Source organism: Eucyclogobius newberryi, unplaced genomic scaffold, assembly GCF_026437365.1.
Source record: "Eucyclogobius newberryi isolate DKJ021-1_F unplaced genomic scaffold, fEucNew1.0.hap1 SCAF_18, whole genome shotgun sequence".
NCBI lineage: Eukaryota > Metazoa > Chordata > Actinopteri > Gobiiformes > Gobiidae > Eucyclogobius > Eucyclogobius newberryi.
Window position 1 is genome coordinate 34,541,028 of NW_027315812.1, and position 16,667 is coordinate 34,557,694.

General features: G+C 47.4%; 1 protein-coding gene across 1 annotated transcript in view; it reads right to left on the reverse strand.

Moving 5' to 3' along the window:
* The window catches only part of LOC140364855 (kinesin-1 heavy chain-like), a 137,378-nt gene that overhangs the window by 9,164 nt on the left and 111,547 nt on the right, over nucleotides 1-16,667 (reverse strand). The window contains exons 22-25 of the mRNA XM_072451239.1: nucleotides 7,726-7,786; nucleotides 6,740-6,811; nucleotides 5,657-5,761; nucleotides 5,365-5,581 (exon numbers count right to left, since the gene is read on the reverse strand). Coding sequence (XP_072307340.1) covers nucleotides 5,365-5,581; nucleotides 5,657-5,761; nucleotides 6,740-6,811; nucleotides 7,726-7,786 — 455 coding nt within the window. The remainder of the gene's footprint in view (nucleotides 1-5,364; nucleotides 5,582-5,656; nucleotides 5,762-6,739; nucleotides 6,812-7,725; nucleotides 7,787-16,667) is intronic.

Sequence of the window (16,667 nt, forward strand, 5' to 3'; positions counted from 1 at the left end):
TTGTATAAGTACCGTATCTTGTATAAGTACTGTATCTTGTATAAGTACCGTATCTTGTATAAGTACTGTATCTTGTATAAGTACTGTATCTTGTATAAGTACTGTATCTTGTATAAGTACTGCAGTGTCACCGAAGCCTAGCAACATCTTCAAATTGTCTTTAGAAATCTGAAGCTCTTCTCTCCAGAGGCTCAGACCATCACTTGCTGCTGGTCTGTAGCTCCCTCGAATACTTATGGTGATTCGGTGCAACATAAAACAATGAACAATGATAAAACAACCTATATTAGTCAAAAAGAAAACAACTTAAATCTGCCAGTTGATAAAAATAACAATAAGCTATAAGATGAAAAATAGAAAAAAGAATGGACGGGATGAGTCTGTCTACAGGAGGTGGAGCGGCTGGTGTCCTGGTGCAGCAGTAACAACCTGGAGTTCAACGCCCAGAAGACAGTGGAGATGATCGTGGACTTCACCATCACAGACCCCCCCATCTCCACTGTGGACTCCTTCCCTCCAGAGACTACAGCGCCCTCTGCTGAGAAGGTGATCAGCTGCAGACTTCCATCTCTGCAGGACCTGTACGTCTCCAGAACTTTGGGACGAGCAGGTCGGATCACAGCCGACCCTTCTCACCCTGGACTATATGAGCCACTCCCCTCAGGAAGGAGGCCACTCCCCTCAGGAAGGAGGCCACTCCCCTCAGGAGGCTACGGTCCATCTGGACCAGAACCTCCTGCCACAGGAACAGTTTCTTTCCCTCTCCCTGGCTGTGGCTCCAGCGTACCACACGGTAATGGAGGAGGTGAGGAGGAGGTGAGGAGGAGGTGATGGAGGAGGTATGGAGGAGGTGAGGATGGACTCAATGATGGCCGTGTAGAACTGCACCATCATCTGCACTGTCAGCTTGTCTTTCCTCAGCTGCTGCAGGAAGTACATCCTCTGCTGGACCTTCTTGATGAGGAGCTGATGGTGGGAAGTATGGCAGCTTGAGCTCTATCCTCTGCTTCTGACTACTTATTCTAAATAAAAATAGCCCCCCCTAGTGCTATTTCTGTAGTCATGACACACAGATGGGAAAACAAAATGCGAGTCAGGCCCGATCTGAGAAATGTGATTCATATTCCCTGTGAAAAGATAAAGCCCAGTCTCACTGAAACTAGTCTGAAACTTGCTGTTCTAAATGTCAGATCCTTATGTAACAAATCACTCTTAATTAATAATTGTATTTCTTCTTATAATCTTGATTTTATGTTTTTAACTGAAACATGGCTTGACAAAAACACAGGAAATGTAGTTCTGATAGAATCTGCTCCACCCAACTTTAAGTTTGAATCTGAAACACGAGAAAACAAAAAAGGGGGTGGAGTCTGTGCTGTCTTTACAGATGAAATAATTACCTGCATGTTGTCTTTTGGGTGTTTTCATCATTTGAGTATGTATCCTTTAAAATGGAGCTAAAACAGTCTCCATCCATTCTCTTCATTGTTTTATACAAGCCTCTCCAGCACTGCCAACGTTTTATTGATGATTTTACTGAGATGTTTCAGTCATATGCACAGACTTTGATGGTTTGGTCATTACAGGTGATTTCAATGTGCATGTTGATAATATTTGTGACAGAAACGCTAAAGAGCTTGATGCTGTCCTTGAAACCTTCAGTCTTATGAATGATTTGTTGAACTCTGTTGCATCTAGTGTTTTGAATGTTCCGGACACCATCGCCCCTATGAAGGCTAAAATAGTTAAAAACAAGCAGAAGTTGCCATGGAGACATGATGATTTGGTCAGGGCACAGAAAAGGGAGTGACACAAGTCAAAGCTCCAGGTTCAAAAAGAGATTTACAAAGAGAAGCTGAACATGTACAACCTCATTTTATGTAGAACTAGAGAAAGATATTTCTCTGAAATTATTGGAAGCTGCAGTAAAAACTCACTTGTCCTGTTGCCACAGTAACAGATGAACAAACCCTCCAGCTCAGCTGCCGTTAGAACTCATTTCCACATCCAAGTGTAATGAGTTTGCATTATTCTTTAATAACAAAGTTCAGGGCATTAAAAATGCTATAAATCCCACAATGCAAAAAATTACATTAAAACCACCAAGACACTTAGAGCTAACTCACTTTGCACCAGTAACTGACAAAACTGTCCATGAGATCATCACAGTCTGAGTTCATCTACAGCTTTCTAAAGTCTGTGCTGAACAGTTTGTTAGCATCACTCACATAGTTAACATGTCGCTTCAATCTGGAACATTCCCAATGTCTTTGAAAACTGCGGTCATAAAGCCTCTCCTAAAGAAGAGCAGGGGTCAGGGGTCAGGGGGAGTGGTCATAAAGCCTCTCCTAAAGAAGAGCAGGGGTCAGGGGGAGGGGTCAGGGGTCAGGGGGAGTGGTCATGAAGTACCTCCTATAGAAGAGCAGGGGTCAGGGGGAGGGGTCAGGGGTCAGGGGGAGTGGTCATAAAGCCTCTCCTAAAGAAGAGCAGTCTTGATGCTGCAGTCCTGAGTCATGACCGGTCCATCTCTAATCTGACATTTTGGGACAAAGTCCTTGAAAAAGTCGTTTACAACAGTCACAGATTTCCTCTTAATAAACAACTCATTTGATGTTTTTCAGGTTTTAGACCTCATCACACTGAGACTGCTGTTGTCATGGTGACTGAGACTGCTGTTGTCATGGTGACTGAGACTGCTGTTGTCATGGTGACTGAGACTGCTGTTGTCATGGTGACAAATGACATCCTCCTGAACACTGACACGAGCAAAGCCTCAGTCTTAATTCTGTTAGATCTGATGCTGCTTTTGACACTGTCGATCATGGGATCCTCTTACAGAGACTAGAGGACTGGGTGGGCATCACTGGCCCCGCCCTAAACTGGTTAAGGTCCTATCTGGAAGACAGGAAGTACTTTGTGTCTCAGACCACATGACCCTGACCTGTGGAGTGCCCCAAGGGTCAGTCCTTGGACCCCTTCTGTTCAACCTCTACATGCTGCCGTTAGGTCAGCTGATACACAGTACAAATGTGTCCTATCACAATGATGCAGACGAGTCAGATCTATGTTTCACTGTCGCAGGTGAATATGGACCAGTGGATTCACTCTGTCACTGCATCCAACAGATCAGTGTGTGGACCGGCCTCCTGCTGGTGCCAGAGTCAGGACTAAACATGGACCGGCCTCCTGCTGGTGCCAGAGTCAGGACTAAACATGGACCGGCCTCCTGCTGGTGCCAGAGTCAGGACTAAACATGGACCGGCCTCCTGCTGGTGCCAGAGTCAGGACTAAACATGGACCGGCCTCCTGCTGGTGCCAGAGTAAGGACTAAACATGGACCGGCCTCCTGCTGGTGCCAGAGTCAGGACTAAACATGGACCGGCCTCCTGCTGGTGCCAGAGTCAGGACTAAACATGGAGCGGCCTCCTGCTGGTGCCAGAGTCAGGACTAAACATGGAGCGGCCTCCTGCTGGTGCCAGAGTCAGGACTAAACATGGACCGGCCTCCTGCTGGTGCCAGAGTCAGGACTAAACATGGACCGGCCTCCTGCTGGTGCCAGAGTCAGGACTAAACATGGACCGGCCTCCTGCTGGTGCCAGAGTCAGGACTAAACATGGACCGGCCTCCTGCTGGTGCCAGAGTCAGGACTAAACATGGACCGGCCTCCTGCTGGTGCCAGAGTCAGGACTAAACATGGACCGGCCTCCTGCTGGTGCCAGAGTCAGGACTAAACATGGACCGGCCTCCTGCTGGTGCCAGAGTCAGGACTAAACATGGACCGGCCTCCTGCTGGTGCCAGAGTCAGGACTAAACATGGACCGGCCTCCTGCTGGTGCCAGAGTCAGGACTAAACATGGGGAATCTGTGTTTCAGTTTTATGCAGCTAAAATCTGGAACATTCTTCCTGAAGATGTGAGACAGGCTTCTACTCTGACAATGTTCAAATCGAAGATAAAAACAGTTTTGTTTAGCTGTGTTTGACTGAAAGGATTTTCTTTGCTCTCTTCTCTTTTATGACTTAAAAGGTGGAATGGACGATTTTTTTCAGCACATTTTTTTATCATATTTCCTCGTGGCGTGGATAAATCATTTGTCCTGCCACGTGTCAATCATAAAACGCACCTATCGCTCACCTGCAGCCACGTGCGGCTCGTGCCCACGTTTCCGCGTGCCTAAGCGCATGGATCTATCATAATATAGTTCCCTCAGTGTGCGGGGCAAAATGAAGACGGAGAAAGACAGATCGAGCTGACGCAGAAGTGACAGAAATCTACGGGAGACGAGAGATGTGATGCGCTCCGTCGCGCTAATAAACAAACGCACGTGTGTGTTGTATCAGTCCACACGGGGGAGTGGCATGTGCACGGGGGAGTGGCATGAGCACGGGGGAGTGGCATGTGCACGGGGGAGTGGCATGTGCACGGGGGAGTAGCATGTGCACGGGGGAGTGGCATGAGCACGGGGGAGTGGCATGTGCACTTCCGCCTGTGTTCTCAAATCGCCGAAAAATCGTCCATACCGCCTTTAAATTGGTTTTAATTAGTTAATTTTATTGTATTTCTGTTTCTGTAATTTCTTTGTGATTTGAATGCATTTTTCCTGCTTTGAAGCACTTTGAATTGCCTTGTGTATGAAATGTGCTCTACAAATAAACTTGCCTTGCCTTATTCTATCACACAATATTTAATATTTAATTTCACTTGCAATCTGATCATTGCCTTTCCTTTTTCTTTTCCCACTCCCCACCACTCCAGGGGAGCGGGACAGGCACATCGAGGACCTGTGGACCCAGATGCTCCTCGAGTCCCTGGAAAAAGGGGTCTCTACTCCATATGAACGGTTCTTCATCTGCCTGGAAGAACTGGTTCGCCTCCTGAAGAACTGGTTCGCCTCCTGAAGAACTGGTTCGCCTCCTGAAGAACTGGTTCGCCTCCTGAAGAACTGGTACGCCTCCTGAAGAACTGGTTCACCTCCTGAAGAAACGGTTCTCCTCCTGAAGAACCGGTTCTCCTCCTGAAGAACTGGTTCTCCTTCTAAGTGGCTCCAGCTCCACTGAGTCAGATCCCTCCTTCACCAGGGGATTTTTCAAATATCATAAACATATACATTTTCTGAATTTTCTCCATCATTGTGTGGCTCCCACTCTCCATTGCTATGGTGTGGGCCCTTGATCGCTGTTGGGCCCCTGATCACTGACGGGCCCGTCACTGGACATGCATGAGTGGAAGATGGAGTTAGTGAGTGTTATGAAGCGCTTCATTTTCTCAGCCGTACGTTGCACGGTTTTACGGAGCTCGCCAGCTTGTGGCGCTCGGGCCTAATAAAAGAAAAAGTGTAGTAATGTTATGTTGTTTTTCGACAGACCTATGACAGCAGAGGCTCTGCGGCCCATGTTCTTGGGTCTGATCGGCGCCTCCTTAATGCGCTCCATCTCCTGCTGGTAGCGCTGGCGCTCCTTGGCTGCATTCTCCTTGGCCTCCTTCAGAGCCGCCTCCAGGGCTTTGACGCGCTCGATGGTGGCCCGGAAGCGCTTATCCAGTTTGGGGATCTCGCAGCGCAGGTCTGCATTGTCCCGCAGCAGCTGAGGGACACAACAGTCTGGTTTGTGGATGCTGGTCTCAAATGGTGATGGCAAATCTGATGGAACTGGGATTACCTGCTTGTGGACCTTGGTGAGCTGCTCCAGGTTGTTCTCCAGGAATTTGATCTTCTGCCTCTGAGCAGCGCTGCTGTCCGGGTCGTCAGAGTCAATTTTAGAATTCTGCAGCAAACACACAAGTCAGGAAAGTACTTTCAGGTACTTTATCCAACTAGAGCTTTAGTCAAGTAGAAGATAGTTTTGTCCTGTAGAGCAGTGGTTTTCAAACTTTTCACTCCAATTTCCAATTACCACCAGAGATAATAGTGGACTTTCCAAGTAGGGATGGAGCCTGTGGCTGAATCCGGCCCCCCAGACATTTTACTCTGGCCCGCAAAACATTTATTTTGTATTTATTTATTTATGATCGATATATATTGTTTTTAATCGCTAGAACTAGGAGTACCATAATCCTTTGCAGCAGCCACCCCTCCCCTGCGCTGCTCAGTACGGCTGTGCTGCTGGAGCGTCTCATCAGTGCCTAGTGCTGAGTCGCACAAAACTTTACAAGAAAACAAACTGTGATGATGCTCTGAGAGGAAAACATCCAAACCAGTGCAAAACCTGACCGATCAGGAGCTTCAGGTCAGAGTGTAATAAAGTCTGAACATGACTGTGACACACTAATGTTACCGTGAACACAATGATTCTCACTTAGCATAAACTATCATTTTTTTTGTAGAAACAGGTCTTTGATATACATTTAATATCTTTCACATGCTGCAAATGTGTGCAGCGGTGTCCACAAATACTTACAAACTATACAAATACTTGGCTAGATACAGCTATTTACAGTGTGTAGAAGTTTGGCTCGCACCCAGAGTATGACACCCCTGCCTAAGAATTTAGGCGTGATCCTCCATAAAAAGGTCTAAAATGAGACTGAACCAGACAAAACTACAGATAAGATACTTCTAAATAATGATTGAACAACATAAAGATAAAAACATCTTTAGATTTGTCTCCAAATACTGTAAATCAAATAAAAAATGGCAGAGGGTCCTGTGTAACACCAGTGGTACCACAGTTTGAGAATCACTGCTGTATACCATGTGGTAGCACTGCACAGAATATCCTTCATGAGACAGAGGTCTTTCTTACTTTTCGGACTCTGGAGGACAGGTCCTGGATGAAGAGCCTCCTCAGACTGTGCAGGGTCTGCAGCTCCCGCGCCTGACACAGGAAATATTTGTGTAGTCATCAGAGTAGAAAAACAGAAATACAATTTTACATTATCATCAAATACAAGAATTTGGCCAACTATAGCGTTAGTGTAGATTCCTGCACTTGCTCTGCGGAAGCCGTAATTTGATTCAAAAATCACAGTTTCACACATATAATTTCAAGAAATGAGGAGCAAGGGATGAGAAAACACGGAAAACACAAGACAGATATGAAGCTCAATGGAAAAATATTGAGGCCCGGGGGAAAACCCAGGACACGCTGGAGGGACTGTGTCTCGGCTGGCCCATGAACACCTTGTAATGGAGGAGGAGTTGGAAGAAGTGTCTTGGGAGAGGGAAGTCTGGGAGTCCCTGCTTAGACTTCTGCCCCTGCCCCGGATAAGTGGAAGACCGATACCTTCACACTCCAGGTAGTACATGGGATGGAAACATCCGGAAAAAGGAACATGAGAAACTAGAGAAATCCCAAGGCCTCAGAGAGGAGCTGGAGAAGGTCTGGAGCGTGAAGGTATCGGTGGTGCCTGTAGTGACCGGAGCACTTGGGGCAGTGACCCCCAAACTGTAGGAATGACCCCCAAACTGGAGGAGTGACCCCCAAACTGGAGGAGTGACCCCCAAACTGGAGGAATGACCCCCAAACTGGAGGAATGACTTGAGCAGATCCAGGAAAAACTTCAGACATTTCAGTCCAGAAAAGTGCAGGAACAGCAAAGATACTGAAGAACCCTCAAGCTCCCAGGGGCCTCTGGTAGAGGACCCGAGCTTGAAGGGGGATAAATAGAGACCACCCGTGAAGGGTGAGGAAGAGTTATACATATATTAGTTAATTAATTCTGTATAATGATTATGTATATAAATAACTGAAATGATGGTATAATCATATCAATGCATACTAATACTTACCACAGTCTCCTCCAAGCCCTTGAGGTCCTGCCTGGCCTGTTCTCTTCTGTCCTGCAGAGCTCTGGACAAGCACAATCACAACATGCTTAATTTAGCTGTTATTACACTCAAATGGAATCAAATGTTCCTCATTTACATAAGGGAGAATTGGATTTGGAAACATTCCAGGGCTGTGCATGCATATTTGAATACTAATATAATATACTGAGTCCATGGGGGTGCAAACGGGTGCATTGCAACCTAATTTAAAACTGTTTGCACCCTTATTTCAGGTGCGTTAAATAATGACACTTAATGGAAGTATTGTGCCCTCTGATGAGAAGGTGCAGACTTCCACCTCTGCAGGACCTGTACGTCTCCAGGACTCTGGGACGAGAGGCCACTCCCCTCAGGCAGGAGGCCACGCCCCTCAGGCAGGAGGCCACGCCCCTCAGGCAGGAGGCCATGTTGTGGAAAAATATAATCTGGCCCTTTGCTTTTCAATTTTTAAATTCTATCTTAATTGGATTTAGTTCTAACACAGTCAACAGCCTGACACAACTCCTCTTGGCCTGGACATGTACATGTCCGGACCTCCTGGAGTGACTAGGACGTCCCACGTTATGTTTCACACTAGGCAAGACATGTGAATTGAATTAATGCAAATGTTATGTACTGTCTCCTTCCTGAAACCACTGTTTCTTTGATGTCCCATTTGCTCCTTGATTCCTTTGTACCTGAGAGACCAGTGACCGGGAACTTCTGTGTGTGTGTGTGGTCATGTGACTACGGGTATAAATATGTAGGACATGGGACAAGAGGGAGATTCTGATCATGTAATGTACCAGAGAGAGAGAGAAACGCCCGGTTAAATCACCTTAACATTGAGACAAAGCAACTCGCCTCCTTGCCTTATTTTTGCCATTACAATTTGGCGTTGTTGGCAACTATCCTCGACCGGACTCCCGATTTCTGGGGACTGTGTGATCCAGCATTTTCACCTAAGCAGACGTTGTACCATACGGGCCCTGGAGAGAGGGATTCCGGCGCTGGGTTTGAAAAAAAAGGACCTTGTGGGTGAGTGGCTTTGTCTCAATTGTAAGACTAGGCTGTATATGAATATGATTAAGTTAGAGCTGTGTGAATAACTTACAGAGAATTTCTAAATGGAACATAGCTTTAAGTTTAACTGTAACTTAAACAAATAGAGCTGTGTGCGAATAATGATTGAGTTAGAGCTGTGTGAATGAGTTAGCGCTTTGTTTGAAACTCTGTTATTAAACAAAGCTCTAATTCTAACTGTAACTCCAAAACGTTAGAGCTGTGTGCTAGATTACGACGCCAATCCTAATTCGAGTTGGATTGGAATCTTAATTTTAACTCTAACATTTAAACGCTGTGTGCAATAAAATATATATATCAGGACCGCGGGTCGTTAAGAGAGCAGACGAAATTGGTGTAAAACAGTCCAAGGACGTCATGCCAATAGAGACACCCACTATGAGGGCAATGTCAAAAAAATATGGGAATGAATGTTTGGAATGCCTGGATGTATGGTCTAAAAAATATGGTTTCCCAATTGGTGGTTCATTAAGCGTGAACAAAATCACCCAACTTGGGTTCAAGTTAATGGAAACGAAAGAGAATGTGTTGAAAATGAAGAAAAAGAAAGTGTCTTTGAATTTTGTGAGAGAAATGGAAAAGCATAACAAAATATTTAAAATATGGGAAACTGAAGCTAAAACGCGGGAACGAAAGAAATCGTGTAAACTTACTGCCCCCGACTCGAATGAATGTAAAAATCCGCCGTCTTACCTACATAACACGCCACACTCTCCGGACGGAACAGACACAACACAACACACACATGCATGCACCTCTGCACTCCCACAAACAACACACACATGCATGCACCTCTGCACTCCGACACACAACACAACACACACATGCATGCACCTCTGCACTCCGACACACAACACAACACACACATGCATGCACCTCTGCACTCCCACAAACAACACACACATGCATGCACCTCTGCACTCCCACACACAACACACACATGCATGCACATCTGCACTCCCACACACAACACACACATGCATGCACATCTGCACTCCCACACACAACACAACACACACATGCATGCACCTCTGCACTCCCACACACAACACACACATGCATGCACCTCTGCACTCCCACAAACAACACACACATGCATGCACCTCTGCACTCCCACACACAACACACACATGCATGCACATCTGCACTCCCACACACAACACACACATGCATGCACATCTGCACTCCCACACACAACACAACACACACATGCATGCACCTCTGCACTCCCACACACAACACACACATGCATGCACCTCTGCACTCCCACAAACAACACACACATGCATGCACCTCTGCACTCCCACACACAACACAACACACACATGCATGCACCTCTGCACTCCCACACACAACACACACATGCATGCACCTCTGCACTCCCACACACAACACACACATGCATGCACCTCTGCACTCCCACAAACAACACACACATGCATGCACCTCTGCACTCCCACAAACAACACACACATGCATGCACCTCTGCACTCCCACACACAACACAACACAACACACACATGCATGCACATCTGCACTCCCACAAACAACACACACATGCATGCACCTCTGCACTCCCACACACAACACAACACAACACACACATGCATGCACCTCTGCACTCCCACACACAACACAACACACACATGCATGCACCTCTGCACTCCCACACACAACACACACATGCATGCACCTCTGCACTCCCACACACAACACACACATGCATGCACCTCTGCACTCCCACAAACAACACACACATGCATGCACCTCTGCACTCCCACACACAACACACACATGCATGCACCTCTGCACTCCCACACACAACACAACACAACACACACATGCATGCACCTCTGCACTCCCACACACAACACACACATGCATGCACCTCTGCACTCCCACACACAACACAACACAACACACACATGCATGCACCTCTGCACTCCCACACACAACACAACACACACATGCATGCACCTCTGCACTCCGACACACAACACACACATGCATGCACCTCTGCACTCCGACACACAACACAACACACACATGCATGCACCTCTGCACTCCCACACACAACACAACACAACACACACATGCATGCACCTCTGCACTCCGACACACAACACACACATGCATGCACCTCTGCACTCCGACACACAACACAACACACACATGCATGCACCTCTGCACTCCCACACACAACACAACACAACACACACATGCATGCACCTCTGCACTCCCACACACAACACAACACACACATGCATGCACCTCTGCACTCCCACACACAACACAACACAACACACACATGCATGCACCTCTGCACTCCCACACACAACACAACACAACACACACATGCATGCACCTCTGCACTCCCACACACAACACAACACAACACACACATGCATGCACATCTGCACTCCCACACACAACACACACATGCATGCACCTCTGCACTCCCACACACAACACAACACAACACACACATGCACCTCTGCACTCCCACACACAACACAACACAACACACACATGCATGCACATCTGCACTCCCACACACAACACAACACAACACAACACACACATGCATGCACCTCTGCACTCCCACACACAACACAACACAACACAACACACACATGCACACGCTTCTTCACTCCCACACACAACACAACACAACACACACATGCACACGCTTCTTCACTCCCACACACAACACAACACACACATGCATGCACCTCTGCACTCCCACACACAACACAACACAACACACACATGCATGCACATCTGCACTCCCACACACAACACACACATGCATGCACCTCTGCACTCCCACACACAACACAACACAACACACACATGCACACGCTTCTTCACTCCCACACACAACACAACACACACATGCATGCACCTCTGCACTCCCACACACAACACAACACAACACACACATGCATGCACATCTGCACTCCCACACACAACACACACATGCATGCACATCTGCACTCCCACACACAACACACACATGCATGCACCTCTGCACTCCCACAAACAACACACACATGCATGCACCTCTGCACTCCCACACACAACACACACATGCATGCACATCTGCACTCCCACACACAACACACACATGCATGCACATCTGCACTCCCACACACAACACACACATGCATGCACCTCTGCACTCCCACACACAACACAACACACACATGCATGCACCTCTGCACTCCCACACACAACACACACATGCATGCACCTCTGCACTCCCACACACAACACAACACACACATGCATGCACCTCTGCACTCCCACACACAACACACACATGCGTGCACCTCTGCACTCCCACACACAACACACACATGCATGCACCTCTGCACTCCCACAAACAACACACACATGCATGCACCTCTGCACTCCCACACACAACACACACATGCATGCACCTCTGCACTCCCACACACAACACAACACAACACACACATGCATGCACATCTGCACTCCCACACACAACACACACATGCATGCACCTCTGCACTCCCACACACAACACAACACAACACACACATGCATGCACCTCTGCACTCCCACACACAACACACACATGCATGCACCTCTGCACTCCCACACACAACACAACACAACACACACATGCATGCACCTCTGCACTACCACACACAACACAACACAACACGTACACACACAAGAACAAATAACTGCTCTCAAACTTCCTTTGCACACAGAGTCAACATGTCTGTCGGCGGCGCGGATCGACCCGGACCTTGACTCTTGTCTGGTCAATCGGGCCGAACAAGCTCTGGGAGGAGGGGGCGCGCAGGCCGCGGTGGACAACGACTCCACAGGAGGGGACGTGGCGACCATGGCGAAAACGGGACACGAACAGAAACTGGACTCTAAGAAATACAATCTCCGGAATCAAAACGGACCCACCACAGACGCCTTTCCTATGGTAGAAGTGGCCGGACCGAACGGACAGTTGCACGTTTACAGGCCCTGGAGCCACGACGAAGTCATGGACGTGGCTAAATCTTTACCTGACCCTGCGGCAAACGGACACGCTTTTGTTGCTAATCTAATCGATTTTTGTGCCGAGTTTCGGCCGTCCGGTTTAGAACTACGGAAACTTCTGACTCTGAAGATGAAAACAAGTGATTTTGCTACAATCAAAGACAGTGTTCCAGCGAACAATTTACGTCCCGAAAAACTCACGTATAACGAAAACATGGTTTATATTGCAGCTTTGACCAGACTAAACGACGCAATCATCCATGCGTTTCCACGGAAATATGACAGAACAGCCGGACAACTGTGCAAACAGAAGCCTGACGAGACCACAGATGATTTTATACATCGTTTCTCCATTCTGTTCAAAGAGCAGAGCGGCATACAAGAGGCACCGGACACGCCATATGAGACTTTCCTATGTGATGCCATACTCAAAGGACTGAACCAGGACATTGCAAAGAACATTAACCAAACATACGTGGGCGGAATGGATGACCTAGAGCTCAAAACATTGTGCAGGCATGCACGCCATGCACAGGAACTTATCAGAAAGGCGAAGTTGGAAAAGGAGGAGGCAAGAGAGAGAGAGCTCCACCAGGCCACTCTCATGCTCTATGCCAATACGGGTACCACTCCGACTCACAGACCGCAGTGGCAGAGGCAACAAAACCACAGACCAAGATATGACATGTCGATAGTTGTGTGTTATAACTGCAGACAGCCTGGACATATCGCTAGGAACTGCCGACAGCTGGACACACATCTGGGGAATCTTCACCCCCCCAGACAGCAATACCCCTTCCAACCACAGAGGCAGTATTCCGTTTTGCCACAGCAGCATCTCACCCTGCCATCACCACTGCAATACCCCGGGCAACCACAGGAGGAGTATTTCACCCTGCCAATGCCGCCCGCCGCCCCACAACCTCCCCAGATGCAGCAGCACGGTGCAGAGCACGGCCCGGATTGGCTGAGCCTAGTAGATGGATCCCACCGCGCCGCAGACATGACAGCTCAGACAACACAAGAACAACACACCCAATGGGACAGTATCACACACACACTGCTCACGCAAACAATCACTGATCTTGAAGCTGGTGCGAAAGCGCAAGATGGTACTTATGCTGAATTTAGTCCAACTAAAACTACATTTCCTGAGTATCCTTTAGTCATTGATGGTGAACTAATCACCTTTTTAGTCGATTCTGGTGCAACACACTCGGTGGTGAGGACATCCTCGCTGGCACGAAAGCCCAAGCTAAATGGGTGTTTTACTCTTTCATTAGGAGCATCCGGTAATGCAACCAAAGAGTATTACACATCTCCCCTGCCTTGTTCTGATATCCATGGGTCATCATTCAAACACACCTTCCTATATTCTCCCTTGTGTCCAGTGAATCTCCTCGGCCGTGACTTAATGGGCGCGCTGGGCATTTGTTTGATTTCAACCTCAGATGGTCTAAAAGTCACAACCACACGACAATTGGTAAATGTTTCAAACTTGTTAGCCATACAAACAAAATCTACAGCTGATCATCACTGGAAATTGACCCCAAAAATCCCAATTGAACTCATGTCTTTAGCACAGGAAAAGGTGAACACAGACAAGGCTGAATTTAAAAAGGAAGGGGATTTACATTGTACTCTTTGGTTACCAACAGATCCAGGAGCTCAAAGGTGTGAAAGCTGCATGGACACAGACCGGCAGGGGCAATTCCTGAACTTAATCTTTGGGCCAAAAGCACAACCAATGTAGGCCAAATTCAAACATGTCAACCCGTGATGACCCTCCCAAAATCGAACACACGCCCCTGCAGACCACAAGAGGCGGGAGTAATTGTCCCCTGCAAATCGGGTGGAGTTAGAAGCCCCAGAACAGTAAAACGATGTACACAATCTAACCCCATCGCACCAATTTCCATTGAACAGGTGTGCAATTCCAGACCGGACCTGAAAGAAGAGCCACTCACTAACGCTGATTTAGCCCTTTATGTAAATGGATCCGCATCCAGAGATGCCGACAACAAAGGCCAGTCTGCCACCACTGTCACAGACTCACGTTACGCGTTCGGCGTATGTGACGAACCTGAAATTGCTGTCTGCAAATGTCAGTCCACCATGGTTGCCAAAAAAATAAATAAAAAGTTTCCCCCATGGCCGTGATCATGCATCGAAAGGGGGGAAAAAGGGGGGACATGCACACAGATTACACAGACTGTCGATGCATGTTTACGGCCAAAGAGCTCCGTAGACAGGACAAAACATGACATTTTTGAACCTTCTCTTTTTTTTCCTCCACCATTTCCGTGTGCCATCTTTTATATATTATGGTTATCATATTTTTATCCTCTTACCTTTTGATTATTGTTGTTATCTCGTCCTTACTTTGATTTTTTGACATTGAACATGATTACCCCGTTATTGACCTGTATTTTACTTTTCATTTTTTATTATCCTTTTACTTTTTGATTACTGTTGTTATCTCGTACTTACTTTCGATTTATTTTTTTTTGTTTTCTCTCTTTGAATATGAGTACCTTGTTATTGATACGTTGTTATTGATCCCTATTTTCATACTGTAATATTTCTATGTTGTGATCTGGTTTATACATACCTTTTGATTGGTTTACTTCATCTCATTATCCTTTGTTATTAGTACTATAACCATTTGTCCTCCAACTTCTAAATTTTTATGTTTTGTATATTGTTTCATTTTATTTTGTTTGTTGGATTTCCTCCATGGACCCTATGCCTGTGTACAACTTTAAGATAGACTTTGGAATTTTTCAATTTTTACTCTTTCAAACAGCAGCTTGTTTATGGTTTATTGACGTAGTGACATTTTATTTTTCCTTCTGATTGTGATTAATTAGGAAAGCGAGTTTCCTAAATTATCACGGGAGAGGTCTGTTGTGGAAAAATATAATCTGGCCCTTTGCTTTTCAATTTTTAAATTCTATCTTAATTGGATTTAGTTCTAACACAGTCAACAGCCTGACACAACTCCTCTTGGCCTGGACATGTACATGTCCGGACCTCCTGGAGTGACTAGGACGTCCCACGTTATGTTTCACACTAGGCAAGACATGTGAATTGAATTAATGCAAATGTTATGTACTGTCTCCTTCCTGAAACCACTGTTTCTTTGATGTCCCATTTGCTCCTTGATTCCTTTGTACCTGAGAGACCAGTGACCGGGAACTTCTGTGTGTGTGTGTGGTCATGTGACTACGGGTATAAATATGTAGGACATGGGACAAGAGGGAGATTCTGATCATGTAATGTACCAGAGAGAGAGAGAAACGCCCGGTTAAATCACCTTAACATTGAGACAAAGCAACTCGCCTCCTTGCCTTATTTTTGCCATTACAGCCACTCCCCTCAGGCAGGAGGCCACTCCCCTCAGGCAGGAGGCCACTCCCCTCAGGCAGGAGGCCACTCCCCTCAGGCAGGAGGCCACTCCCCTCAGGCAGGAGGCCGCTCCCCTCAGACAGGAGGCCACTCCCCTCAGGCAGGAGGCCACTCCCCTCAGACAGGAGGCCACTCCCCTCAGGCAGGAGGCAACTCCCCTCAGACAGGAGGCCACTCCCCTCAGGCAGGAGGCCACTCCCCTCAGGCAGGAGGCCACTCCCCTCAGGCAGGAGGCCACTCCCCTCAGACAGGAGGCCACTCCCCTCAGACAGGAGGCAACTCCCCTCAGACAGGAGGCCACTCCCCTCAGGCAGGAGGCCACTCCCCTCAGACAGGAGGCCACTCCCCTCAGGCAGGAGGCCACTCCCCTCAGACAGGAGGCCACTCCCCTCAGGCAGGAGGCCACT